The sequence below is a fragment of the Mytilus edulis genome, chromosome 7, assembly GCF_963676685.1.
Source record: "Mytilus edulis chromosome 7, xbMytEdul2.2, whole genome shotgun sequence".
Taxonomy (NCBI): Eukaryota; Metazoa; Mollusca; class Bivalvia; order Mytilida; family Mytilidae; genus Mytilus; species Mytilus edulis.
This window is the reverse complement of record NC_092350.1, coordinates 8,061,837-8,076,735: the sequence shown is the minus strand read 5'-3', so window position 1 is coordinate 8,076,735 and position 14,899 is coordinate 8,061,837. Positions and strand designations below refer to the sequence as shown.

At 32.6% G+C, this 14,899-nt stretch overlaps 1 protein-coding gene across 1 annotated transcript in view; it reads left to right on the top strand.

Moving 5' to 3' along the window:
• LOC139529851 (uncharacterized) overlaps window positions 1-14,899 on the top strand; it is a 104,947-nt gene that overhangs the window by 40,350 nt on the left and 49,698 nt on the right. Inside the window, exons 12-24 of the mRNA XM_071325790.1 lie at window positions 596-751; window positions 2,208-2,556; window positions 2,982-3,282; window positions 5,891-6,014; window positions 7,062-7,286; window positions 7,914-8,123; window positions 8,658-8,935; window positions 9,293-9,446; window positions 11,337-11,555; window positions 12,535-12,688; window positions 12,992-13,248; window positions 14,254-14,280; window positions 14,658-14,855. Coding sequence (XP_071181891.1) covers window positions 596-751; window positions 2,208-2,556; window positions 2,982-3,282; window positions 5,891-6,014; window positions 7,062-7,286; window positions 7,914-8,123; window positions 8,658-8,935; window positions 9,293-9,446; window positions 11,337-11,555; window positions 12,535-12,688; window positions 12,992-13,248; window positions 14,254-14,280; window positions 14,658-14,855 — 2,652 coding nt within the window. The remainder of the gene's footprint in view (window positions 1-595; window positions 752-2,207; window positions 2,557-2,981; window positions 3,283-5,890; window positions 6,015-7,061; window positions 7,287-7,913; window positions 8,124-8,657; window positions 8,936-9,292; window positions 9,447-11,336; window positions 11,556-12,534; window positions 12,689-12,991; window positions 13,249-14,253; window positions 14,281-14,657; window positions 14,856-14,899) is intronic.

The window sequence follows — 14,899 nt, the reverse complement described above, 5'->3', positions numbered from 1 at the left end:
AAGGACTGAATTTTATCTGCTTCTTTACAATTTCAGCCAGTTATAACATATTCCTGGGGCAGCTTGTCTGATGACATGTCAGGGATGATAACCTAAGGGCTGTATTTCATCTGCTTCTTTACAATTTCAGCCAGTTATAACATATTCCTTCGGCGGCAGGTCAGATGACATGTCAGGAATATAACCAAAGGACTAAATTTTATCTGCTTCTTAACAATTTCAGCCAGTTATAACATATTCCTGGGGCGACTGGTCAGATGACATGTCAGGGATATAACCTAAGGACTGAATTTTATCTGCTTCTTTACAATTTCAGCCAGTTATAACATATTCCTGGGGAGGCTGGTCTGATGACATGTCAGGGATATAACCTAAGGGCTGTATTTTATTTGCTTCTTTACAATTTTAGCCAGTTATAACATATTCCTGGGGCGGCTGGTCTGATGACATGTCAGGGATATTACCTAAGGGCTGAATTTTATCTGCTTCTTTACAATTTCAGCCATTTATAACATATTCCTTGGGCGGCTTGTCAGATGACATGTCAGGGATATAACCTAAGGGCTGAATTTTATCTGCTTCTTTACAATTTCAGCCAGTTATAACATATTCCTGGGGTGGCTGGTCAGATGACATGTCAGGGATATCACATTTTGAGTATCAGCTGTTTGACTTGGTCCACACAGCAGGAGGATTAAGTGATGGTTTCAGTGGTAAAGGTAGTGGTACTTTACCTAATGGTACAACTTCTGTAAGTATTACAGGGCTGCATCTTTATATGTGTATATATGTGTTTATAAGCTATATATTTGAATTACTTTTATTCTGGGGAATGTCATATCTATAAAGAAGAAAATTTACCAAAGATTTGAATTTTGGGGAAAATAACACTATTTGTATCTTTTACATGATTTTGAAAAAAAATAAATGCTTTCTGACCTTCAGCAATATACCAGTACTTTGAAACTCAAAGCGGGGGTATAAAAAAAAGGGGGGGTATACTGTTTTACCTCTGTCTGTCAGTCCGTCCGTCCGTCCATCAGTCTGTCCGTCAGTCAGTCCGTTCCATGAAACTTTCGTCACATTTTTCTCAGGAACTACACATCCACCCTTTCTGTAATTTGGTATCAACATTTATATATGTCAGCCATACCGTGTGATGCGTTTTCAGATTTATCACTTGACAACTTCCTGTTTACCGAACACTTGTCTGATTTTACACATGATAGCCAAGTTGAAAATTTTCGTCACATTTTTCTCAGGAACTACAATACGAGGATTTCTGAAATTTGGTTTCAGGATTTATATAAGTCAGCTATACCGTGTGATGCGTTTTCAGATTCATCACTCGACAACTTCCTGTTTACCGAACACTTGTATGATTTTACACATGATAGCCAAGTTGAAAGTTTTCGTCACATTTTTCTCAGGAACTACAATACAAGGATTTCTGAAATTTGGTTTCAGGATTTATATAAGTCAGCTATACTGTGTGATGTGTTTTCAGATTCATCACTCGACAACTTCCTGTTTACCGAACACTTGTATGATTTTACACATAATAACCAAGTTAAAAATTTTCGTCACATTTTTCTCAGGAACTACAATACAAGGATTTCTGAAATTTGGTTCCATGATTTTTATAAGTCAGCTATACCGTGTGATGCATTTTCAGATTCATCACTCGACAACTTCCTGTTTACCGAACACTTGCATATTTTTACACTATTAATATTATCCACTTGCGGCGGGGGTATCATCAGTGAGCAGTAGCTCGCAGTTTCACTTGTTTTTATTGCAATATTATTATTACATTTAACTTGCTGAGAAAAGCTCAATCAGTCTGGATGCATCTCACTAACTCAAAATGTTATCTTTTTTTTTAAGTCTTCTTTTCTTTGGTTAGACAAAATGTTAGAAGTCCCATTGAGTTATCTTAAATGAAAACCCCCCAAAAAACACACTTTTAACAGGATGTTTACGTATTTGATTTTTCTTTCATATGTTCACTTGAAATTTTGAATAAAGAAAATTCTACATATAATTTTGAAATCTGGTTATATAGTACAGAATACAGCACTATTTTTAAGGGTGTTTGATAAAAACTGAATACAAGTGCTATATATATTTATTTAGCAAGATACTCTTTAACTTTTACACTCTGTTGTTGCTATGACTATTATCATGATAATGTCATTATTTCACAGGCTACACTATCACTCACAGAGCCAGGAGTGTATACTATCCATCTATCAGCTTTTGATAATGCAGGAAATTTCAAAACTGGTCGAGGAATATTTTTCTTTGATGATGAATCAGTGATTACATTACATGGTGACGATATGAAATGTGAGACAGCCTCAATAGAAACATCATACCGGTGGGTAATTAAGGACACATCTTCAGTAAAAGTAATTTGGCCAGAAAGATTTCAAAACATACGACATAAACACAATAATTGGCTAAATCCTGTTCTACCATTGGCTGCTGGAGCTGATCCAATATATGAAGATCTCTATGGAAACAGAACTAATGTGGAAATTCAACATATACATGGTAAATATCAGATATCTATATGAATGATAGATGATATCTAAATATGTTGAAGGACAATTGATTATGATTTCAACAAATCATTGAAGTACAGATTTTTATGTTTTAAACTTTAAGACAGCAGAATATTGAAAAGTAATTAAGCCATGTAATCAGTAGCAGACAGTTTAGATCTATTAAATAGTCTCAAAAACATCACCACCATTATTGTCTTCCAAGCTAATAATTCAACTGCATTTGAGTACATACAACGGGAACCTTAAATTTGGCTCTTAAAGATTGTGAGTGTATTGCTTATGTTTAAGTATAAAAAATAGAATGTTAGAATTGAAAGTGAAACATTAGAAAGAAAAGTTCTATTGACTGATTATCACAGAAACAATTAGTAAAGTGTGAGAATTGCATTGACATTGAGCCATTTATTTCAGGTATTGTTGATTTCCAAGTAGCTTATGAAGTTCATGATCCTACATTAAAGGATTCCCAGATATTGAAATCCGTCCCTGCTAATCAGCTGAAGGACCAGTCAATCAGTCTATCAGTAGACTGGGCTGATGGGGATAGGTTAAATGTAACAGTTCAAGCTTTTGACGTCATTGGAGAATCGAAAATTGAATCTTTGTTTGTGTATAGAGATGTCAGTCCTCCAATTATAGAAAATCTATGGTTGACCAAAGGCGACAGAGTCAATATAAGTATTCATAGTGTTGAGGACTTTTCTGAAATGACGTAAGTATTACTTTATTGGAGAAATATTTATTGCTTCCTAATACATGTACAACCTGAGTTTTTACTGTTATACCAATTCTGGAGAGTTTTAAAATGATCAAGGTAAAGCACAAATTTAAATGTTTATCAGTATGCAAACTTTGTTATGATAGTATGCAAACAGTATGCAAACTTTTTATGATAGTATGATACTAAACCCCTAACGGGAGGGATTGTACCTGATATTCATATGATGAAGACATAATCTTTCAATCAGTTTAATTGAGGTCTGGAGCTGGCATGTCAGTTAACTGCTAGTAGTCTGTTGTTATTTATGTATTATTGTCATTTTATTTATTTTCTTTTGTTACATCTTTTGATATCAGACTCGGACTTCTCTTGAACTGAATTTTAATGTGCGTATTGTTATTCTTTTACTTTTCTACATTGGCTAGAGGTATAGGGGGAGGGTTGAGATCTCATAAACATGTTTAACCCCGCCGCAATTTTGCGCCTGTCCCAAGTCAGGAGCCTCTGGCCTTTGTTAGTCTTGTATGATTTTAAATTTTAGTTTCTTGTGTATAATTCGGAGTTTAGTATGACGTCCATTATCACTGTACTATTATGCATATTTTAGGGGCCAGCTGAAGGACACCTACGGGTGCGGGAATTCTCGCTACATTGAAGACCCATTGGTTGCCTTCGGCTGTTGTTTGCTCTATGGTCGGGTGGTTGTCGCTTTGACATATTCACCATTTCCTTTCTCAATTTTATTTGACAGGACCATGAAAACAAATCCTTGAGTAAATCAGCTTCTCTCGCAATGGAATCATCCAAGTTTATATATGGGAAAAGTTAACACTGATCATAAAAATAGCAGAAGGATTACACTAGTTCAAAAAGTAACAGATCTTTTTCAAGTAAATTATGGTTGTTAACACGGTGCATGTGGTCATTTTAAACAAATAAATGCGGTCCCAGACCCTGGTCGCTTTAAGCAGGTGATTGCTTAATACTTTTAAAATATTTAGGGAAATCTATTTGGGGCTCAAAAAGTGGTCTTTTAACAGCAGGTGGTTGTTCAATTCAGGTGGTCTTTAAGTAGATATAGGAAGATGTGGTGTGAGTGCCAATGAGACAACTCTCCATACAAATAACAATTTAAAAAGTAAACCATTATAGGTTAAAGTACGGCCTTCAACACGGAGCCTTAGCTCACACCGAACAACAAGCTATAAAGGGCCCCAAAATTACTAGTGTAAAACCATTCAAACGGGAAAACCAACGGTCTAATCTATATTAACAAAACGAGAAACGAGAAACACGTATATATTACATAAACAAACGACAACTACTGTACATCAGATTCCTGACTTAGGACAGGTGCAAACATTTGCAGCGGGATTAAACGTTTTAATGGATCCAAACCTTCTCCCTTTTTCTGAAACAATAGCATAACATCACAACAAAGAAAAACATACGATAAAATATCAATTGGCAGACTTAACTCAATCAAAAAACGTATGATTAAACAATGAACGAATAAATTTGATCTGCGATATCTGAATACAAATGCACAGTTAATTAAATATTAGAGACAAACATTCATGACCAAAAAGCTAACAAACAAATTCAAAAACAGGACATGACTGAGAAATATTTAACCAATCAATGTTCACTTTAGAAAAAACCGTTTTTTTTATAATCTTGAAGTTTATACAAATGTTGTAAGAATAAGTGAAGATATTACAAATAATCAAAGCTGGTGTACAGACAAGATCCGTATAAATAAAAAATGACAAAAAAGCATTATAAACAGTATCAACAGGTCGAATTAACAAGAAAATACGATTTGAGAGTACTCGCAGTTACTGACAGCTAGTTAAAAGCCAAAACCAATTAATAATAAAAAATCATGCATCAGAGACTAAAATCGACTAAAACACATCACAGGGATTTAGTATTTTAACGTCATTAATAGTCAAAGAAGACATGACTTTTAAGGCAGGTTTGACTTTAATTTGGTTAATAAGTCATCTAGTAAAAAAAATATCTGTATGAATTATTTACAATGGAAAACCAACTTTGCCAAATTTATTTAATGTTGTATCTTAAGAAAAAAATACTGCTGCCAAATTCCAAAGGAGTAGGTCTGGTAAGGGCTTATTTTGGCCTCAAATTTTAGGTTCATCTAAAGAAAGATTTTGGACACTTTTTAAACACTTAAGTGTCTATTTCAATTAATTCAGTTAGTTTATGTGGAAGATTCGAACTGATTTAGTCATTAAAACGCTCCGATTCAAGCTTAAATATGAAAAATCTATCAAATATGCAAAAAAACATCACTTTTTCAGATGTTTTTTGTCAAAAAATGAAACTGAACGCATCGGTGTTCATCCTCAACCTATATATATGTTATGTATTATCATCAAATACAACTTGCATTTCAATATTATAAATGAACATGAATGCAGCCACTTTCATTTAAGACGTTTTGTGATTGTTAATTTGGTTGTATCTGCTTTATTTCCTTGGATTTTACTCTACCAAACAAAGTTTTGAAATCAGAGATGCTGAACATGCTTAATACTATTCTCAAGTAAATATACTGAAGATTGTTTATTTACAGGATAGAATGGGAAGCCTATGATGATCACAGTGGATTAGAGACTGTTTACTGGAAACTCTATGATAACTATGAGACTTTAGTAGAACACGGCCATGAAGATATTGTAGCACAAGGGCATACAGATGTAAGTGTGAAAAACAAGTGATTAAATTATCATATAAATACTTTTTACATTTATACTTGTCTGTAGGTGTACATATATACATAAAGATTTTATCAGAATTTCAGATGTATACATATGTACATGTAGATGTTGCCTTTTCGAAGCGTTCATTCTGTTTCTATTTTCCTTTAACTAACTTTTACCCAAACATTTGAATAATGTACTAGATCTCATTTGAATATTTTTTGCATGCATTGTTAAGGAGGCTCGCGGGTATAAGATTTTCAGAAAAAAATTAAACATTAATTTTTCATTACAAATTTTATTGATTATCTTAAGTAGCTGTTACTTTATCATATGGTACAAAAATCATTCCAAAAACTCAATTCGTGTTGGCCCCAGCGGACTTTTAAAATGTAGATGTCATTGAAAAAGCTTCAAATTATCTCCCTTTGGTGCAAAAATGCCATTTTTTGGCATAAAAATTGAAATATCTTTTTTAACTCATCGGTGACCTATATTTTTTATTGTTGTTTTCGAATAAGCTGTACATAGACTAAATAATTGTAAAATTTTAGCGATTTCTGTAATTTAGTTCTTTTTTTATTTCGATATTGCCGCTATTTCTCCTATTAGTTCAACAGAAAAAAAGGACATTAATAAAAATGTATGCTCCTTTCGAAGGCAGATTGTGAGCGCAAATGAACGGTGACCCCATTTTTTTATTTCATTTTTCTATCAAGTATAAGATAAAGTTCATTTATAGAAAAATATAGAGAAATCCTATATTAAATAAAAAATTTCATTTAGACCCGCGAGCCCCCTTAAATGGTTTATTTTGACTGAGTTACACATTTTGCTTTATTAAATATACTCTTCTAGTGATCATTTGAAGGTCTACTCTTATCCCAGTCATGAAATCATTTGAAAAAAAATGAAACAAAGAAACATTTTTTATTACAAAATTAAGTTTTCAATTTTTATCAAAACCTCATGAGTTGACCAGGTGTATTTTGAGTTGACCAGCTGTATTTTGAGTTTACCAACATCAAATTATTCTATTTTTAGGACCTACCAGAATGTCAAACCAAATATTTATCTTACCCAAGAGGATCTAACTGTTACTGTACACCATTTGTGGGTTGTTTTCATCGTCACTTCCAAGTAAAACCAGAAATCAAATTACATGGTGGATTGACAGCCGGTCTTGACAGAGGAAATCATGACTCAGATTACTACATTGAGATTGCAGTGAAAAATAAAGCTCTTGTACAAACAATCTTGACAAAAAAGGTGGGTTTAGTCACTTGCATTGTAATATGCTAAAACAGCAAAAGTGTTTGAAAAATTAAATAGATTAAGTGAAAGGCTAGATTTGCTAAACTATATGAAATTCCTAGAAGTATCACATGTACCTGTTTGTGTTTGTACTAACACCTATCAAATCTAGTGAAGAAACTCTCTTTACACAGGTTTTACTATATATAAGTACTGTGGATTCATTAATTTTTGTGGGTACCAATTTTTGTGGATTATGGGAAACTTACATGTTTGTGGATATTTAATTTCATGGTTAAGACATAGTATGTATACTAGCCTATAGGAAATTTGTTAATCATTGAGTATGAAATTTCGTGGTTAATATGTTCCCACAAAAATCTACAAAAATTGGTATCGAACGAATAATAATGAATCCACAGTATTGTTTTTATTTGATAATCATGATACTGGTTATTTTGGAAACTTAGCCGAAAGCTGACATTAAACATAAGAATTTCATGTTACTTCCCAGCTAAGTGATATGATTACTTAAACCTCCAGAGTTCAGCTTAATAAGAATGTGCTTATGAAAATGTTATATTTCTTATTTATAAACTCTTTAAAACAATGATGCCATGAAATATGTATTCTCCCTTTCAGATAACTGTTGACACAAGTCCACCACATCAAGGTGTTGTTCACGATGGATTACCTGGAAACCCAGAAATAGACTACCAACAAGGAATGGACCTTAATGCTTACTGGGACCAGTTCTTTGACAGAGAGAGTGGGGTGTTTTTCTACCAGTTTTTAGTTGATACAAGCTGTGCTGATAAAAGTGCCTTTAGTCTTGATATAAATAATACTGATGTAGGTTGACTCTTGTTACAGGAGGACAAATATTCGGTGACAAAATTATTTTTTCAGCCACAAAAATTAGATATGGAAATAGTAAAATTCCTGAAATCTGAGTAAATGTCTTAAGGTTCAAGAAGAATGTTCTTCACACACCCATTCTTTGTCTTTTTATAATTCAACTGTATACCAAACATAAGCTCAATGTCTTCAGCTGTGTATTCCTCTTTCCTTAGATCATTCGTAAGGTGTTATATTACCTGATGTTTAAGGTGGGAAAATACTGTATCACCACAGAAGAAATTGCTTTACAGTTCAAAATAATCTATCATATATACATGTATGAGAAGAAAGAAAGATTATTTATATAAGATAAGGTAAGTGGTAGATTGAAGTTGAAAATACTACAGAGAAAATCCTTAATGCAAAGACTGCTCAGTCTGTGATTTAAGTTCTGAACAAACTAGGTTTCATTATAGAGGCATGAAATGATTGATATATAGTTTACATTGGGTGGTTAAAGTAATGATGAATGTAATTTCTTTTCAGATTGTGGAGACCTACAACACCTTTGGTAGCCACACAGTCAGTGGAGATGGAACCTATTATTTTACTGTTGTGGCCTATAACCGGGCCCTGGACCCTTCAGACCCAGTGTGTTCAGATGGTGTAACAATAGACAGTTCTGTACCAGGAGTTAAAGAGGTGATTGTCAACGATGCAGTGATTTCTGGGGGCCTAGTCACAGATGTCAATCAGACCAATTACTATGTCCTTGGGTCAGATCGTGTACGGAGGTTGATTAAAAATCATACTGCTGACTGTGTGTAAGTATTTACAATGTATACCAGATTCAATCCTACAATTAGCCATTTTATTCTATAAAAATAAAGGCACTTTAATACTTCAGTACTGCAAGATTTGTTATTTAAATTGTCCTGATGATGCCCAGTAATTATGATATTTTCTTCTATAGTTAGTAATATTAAGTTTGTGTATCAATCAGACATTCATACCGTCCTGTCATATATAACAGTGTCCATCTGTTTTGATTTTCAATTAATACTTTAGGCTTGCCACAAGAATATAATTTAAATTTGAATTGTTGATGAGAACTATTTAAAAATGCAGGTCAAGCTTAAGCAGTCCATGTTGTATAATTAATGATTTTTTATGATTGACAGGAGTAAAGCTACAACATTGAGTGATATTGACCTTTACCCTCAACATAGATTTGACAACAATGACAGCTTGATAGAAGTAGATGGCAATGTATTCTGCAGTAATACATCAAGTGCACCTAGCAATATTGGTCTGAGTTTATCTAAAGCGTCTCTGGTATGTTTTCAAGTGTTCTAGTAGTATAGGTCTGAGTTTATCTAAAGTGTCTCTGGTATGTATTCAAGTGTTTTAGTAATTTAGGTCTAAGTTTATCGAAAGCGTCTCTGGTATGTATTCAAGTGATCTAGAAGTATAGGTCTGAGTTTATCTAAAGTGTCTCTGGTATGTATTCAAGTGTTTTAGTAATTTAGGTCTAAGTTTATCGAAAGCGTCTCTGGTATGTATTCAAGTGATCTAGTGGTATAGGTCTGAGTTTATCTAAAGTGTCTCTGGTATGTATTCAAGTGTTTTAGTAATTTAGGTCTAAGTTTATCGAAAGCGTCTCTGGTATGTATTCAAGTGATCTAGAAGTATAGGTCTGAGTTTATCTTAAGCTTCTCTGGTATGTATTCAAGTGATCTAATGGTATAGGTCTAAGTTTATCTAAAGCGTCTCTGGTATGTATTCAAGTGATCTAGAAGTATAGGTCTGAGCTTATCTAAAGCATCTCTTGTATGTATTCAAGTGATCTAGAAGTTTAGGTCTGAGCTTATCTAAAGCATCTCTTGTATGTATTCAAGTGATCTAGAAGTTTAGGTCTGAGCTTATCTAAAGCATCTCTTGTATGTATTCAAGTGTCGCAATCTAGAAGTATAGGTCTGAGTTTATCTAAAGCGTCTCTTGTACATTGTATGTATTTACTGTTTTTGGTTATTATCTTGAATATTATTATAGATAGAGATAAACTGTAAAAAGCAATAATGTTCAGCAAAGTAAGATTTACAAATGAGTAAACAGGACCGATATGGTCAGTTGACCCCTTTAGAAGTTACTGCCCTTTATAGTCAATTTTTAACATTTTTCATAAATTTTTGTAGATTTTTCGAAAATATTTTCCACTGTAATTACTGGGCCAAGTTCATTATAGATAGAGATAATTGTAGCAACAAGAATTTTCAGTAAAGTAAGATGTACAAACACATCACCATCATCAAAACACAATTTTGTTATGAATTTATCTGTGTCCATTGTTTAATATGCACATAGACCAAGGTGAGCGACACAGGCTCTTGAGAGCCTCTAGTTCGTAAATCTTAGTAATCTTTTACAAAAATCTACTCCTCTGAAACTACTGGGCCAAATTAATCCAAACTTGACCACAATCATCTTTTGGGTATCTAGTTTAAAAACTGTGTCTGGTGACCCAGCCATCCAACCAAGATGGCCGCCATGGCTAAAAATATACATAGGGGTAAAATGCAGTTTTTGGCTTATAACTTAAAAATCAAAGCATTTTGAGCAGATTTGACATGGGGGTAAAATTGTTTGTCAGGTCAAGATCTATCTGCCCTGAAATTTTCAGATGAATCGGACAAACCGTTTTTGGGTTGCTGCCACTAAATTGGTAATTTACAGAAAATTTTACTGTTTTTGGTTATTATCTTGAATATTATTATAGATAGAGATAAACTGTAAAAAGCAATAATGTTCAGCAAAGTAAGAATTACAAATAAGTCAACATGACTGAAATGGTCAGTTGACCCCCTAAGGAGTTTTTGTCCTTTATAGTCAATTTTTAACAATTTTTATAAAATTTGTAAATTTTTACTAACATTTTCCACTGAAACTACTGGGCCAAGTTCATTATAGATAAACATAACTATAAGCAGCAAGAATGTTCAGTAAAGTGAGACGTACAAACACATCATCACCAAAACACAATTTTGTCATGAATCCATCTGCTTCCTTTGTTTAATATTCACATAGACCAAGGTGAGCGACACAGGCTCTTTAGAGCCTCTAGTTTTATAATTGTAACAAAAGATGGTTTGTATTTTCTACAGATCAAAGTCTTCCCATTTTCCCAATCTCTGACAGTATAATATATGTTATGTTTTTGTTTTACAGATGGAAATGTCATGGGACCCTTTAGATATACCAGCTAAAATATTTGATTATGAAGTTGGTTTCTCCTCTACATCAGGTAGTGCAGCCCCTGACATTATGGCGTTCGAGTCGACTAAACAACATGCTCATATGAGGATAACCCATGCAAATGTACCTGATGCCACGGAAATCTACATCATCATAAAAAGTATCAGTAAATCTAATGTAGAAGGCCTGACAGTGAGTTTTGATTATATTTCATAGAAAATATCCTGTTAACAAACCGTGAATGTGGGCCAAGTTTTTGATGGACAAAATGTTCACCAAGGCATTCTTGGCTTCTTTGAAAAAAAAAATTAGTTTGTATTTTGTGGCCAGCTTAGCATATCAACACTAAACTACACTTGAAAATAAACAAACCTATAATCAATTCAAATTACACAAAAAGCAATGCTTGTTCATGCAATTGTAAGTTTAAGGAGGCTCGATCGAGGGTATAAAAATTTCAGAAAAAAATCAAACATTTGTTTTTCATTACAAATCTTATTTATTTCCTTTTGTAGTTGTTACTTTATCATATGGTACAAAAATCATTCAAAACAATCAATTCGTGTTGGCCCTAGATGACTTTCAAAATGTATACATCATTGAAAAAGTTCCAAATTATCTCCCTTTGGTGGAAAAATGCCATTTTTTGGCTCTAAAATTGAAATATCTTTTTCATCTCATCGGTGACCTATCTTTTTTAGTATAATTTCCATATAAGCTGTACTTAAACTAAATCATTGTAAAATTTTAGCGATTTCTGTAATAAATTTCCTTTTTTTATTTCGATATTACCTTTATTTCTCCTATTACTTCAACAGAAAAAAAACACCTTTACAAACATGTATGCTTCTTTCGAAGTCAGATTGTGAGCGCAAATGAACGATGACCCCACTTTTTTATTTTATTTTTCTATTAACTATAAGATAAAGTTCATTTATAGAAAAATATAGAGAAATCCTATATAAATGATTTAGACCCGCAACCCCCTTAAACTGGTATTTACTGGTTTTCAATTTCATGTCTTTTTAACAATTTCTTTTATAATTGTTAATTGCTAAGTTTTAATGTTTTCAGTGTGTATTTAACTTCATGTCAATTTTTGTGTTGCTTTATATATTTATGATGGTCAAGTAACAATCAATATTTTTCAGTGTTAAATGTTTTTTTTCAGACACTGGGACCATGTTTTATGGATACAACTCCACCAGATTTTACTGGGTCTATAACTGTATCACTGTCTGGAGAATATCTGGAAGCCTCCTGGGCATTAAATGCCTTCTCAGATAGTGAAGAATTGTTTGATATGGATTACCAGTTTGCTTTGGGTATAAAGTGAATTAATAAACAGATTTATAGTCTTTTTTTCTTGAATTGCATGCACTAGTGGGGGAGGGGAGTGGTAATTCAGCTTTCGTTGATCATACCACTCATAATTATGCCTGTTTTGAGAAATTACTTGTTAAATGATTTATTTATTTTGGTTTGAACTAATATTTATAAACAAACAAAAAAATCACATCAAGTATAAAACTTCCAAATGTTTAATTGACTTGAATAGGCACATTGACAATGCTTTTGTTAAGATTTATTGTTTTTAATTTGAACATGGAATTTAATTCCTTTTGTAGGTCAGACACCATATGGTACAGAGATACAACACTTTAAACCTGTAGGGGGTAGTACAACCTGCGTGTTGACCACATCCCCAACTTGTACAGCTGTCAATATAACAGATCTAGAATGGAATATTCATGGACATCATACATACTATATATCCATTAAAGTGACCAATACAGCTGGACTGGCCAACATTCAGACATCTACTCCATACATTCATGATGTCCAGTTACCTGCAGATGGAGTTGTCCTTGATATTGACACTGAGGTATTTATGTATTTTATAATAAATAAATTTGGTGTTTTTACTGTTTTCTGATAGGTTAAAACTATTAGTTTTATTTTCAATGTTGTCAATTTTGATGGCGACACGCCCACTCTGACGTTGTGTATTCATACGCCAACATGTGTTTACGTTGTTATTGTTAATATACATAGTATAAAAAGTTCGTTGAGCCTTATTTTTGATAATTTATTTATAATGAATGGCAATAATTTATTTTGATTTTATTGAACCATAAAACTAATTTTTGACTCTTCACATTTTACATAATCCGCTTCGCGTATTATTCAATGTGAAGAGTCAAAAATTAGTTTTATGGTTCAATAAATTCAAAATAGATAATAGCCATTCATTAATTACAACTTGCCGCATTATGACATTTCTGAACAATTAATTATTTTCTATAAACAACACCACCGCAATGCTTTCAACATTTTAATTTGTTGCTACTAAAGATGATATGTTGGTTAGGTTCAATATTGGGGACATGCATTGTTGTCTTCTCTATGGTCAGGTTGTTGTCTCTCTCCATTCTCAATTTTATTTTATTGATGTTCATGGGGTATAGTCATTTATAGATTTGAAATTGGCACTTTATGTCGTCTCCATGCAATTATAATACTTCATGCAGTTTTAACCAATGCGCTTAAATTTTAATATGCCGTAGCTGATGACAAAATGATGGTCATATTAATCTCATTCAGAAGTTCTTGTACAATATAGATTAAACAATTATGAGACACAGAATTTGGCAGATTAAACAAGCCTTAATGCGCTTCTCAAAATACAGAATAATTTTGATTTGACATCCCATTTTGTGTTTTGTTTAGTTGAGTTCAAGGATAAAATGGAGTTTATGAAATATAAAAACATTTTGAGTTACATATAGTCTTTTTATAGGAACAAAGTGATACTAAATAGTCTATAATATTCGTAAAATGATGTTATTTATGCATTAATTCATTTCTGTTTTATTTTTATATTTTGCAGTCTTTCTCAACAGCCATTCCTTTGTTGGTATGTATTAAAGCTGTATTTTACATATTATTTACATATATTCTAAAGGCATTTATTGTTTTATAGTTGTTTTTTACATAAAAAAGGAAATTACCATTATTATTTATTTATAAGTTTGTCACATGATTTAGAAAACTTTAATATTTATTGGCTTGTTTTTGCCAATGTACTACAATGTACTATGAAATACCTTCTATAATTTTACAATATATAGTTTTATATGTAGATAACACGTTACAAAAAAAGTAAATAACCAGTTCATTGTTTAACCAGAGATCAATCTGTTCCATAGATTATGATAGAATAGCTTTGAATTCTTTTCAATCATTTTTATCTAAATTATCTGTATATCACTGTTGTTAATAACTTATGTTTAGGACAAAGAAGATACAGATTTTCAAAAAGTCTCCAGTAGTATGGCTGCCCGCTGGTCAGGATTTGCTCACCCACATTTAGACGTAACATACAGTATAAGTATTGGTACTACCATGGGAGGTAGTGATGTTGTATCTCTGAAGGATGTGGGAACCAGTCTAGCTCACCAGGAAACAGGACTGTCTCTGACACCCTATCAGGTAATATTATGTTTTAGTCAGTATAGGTATTGGTACTACAATGG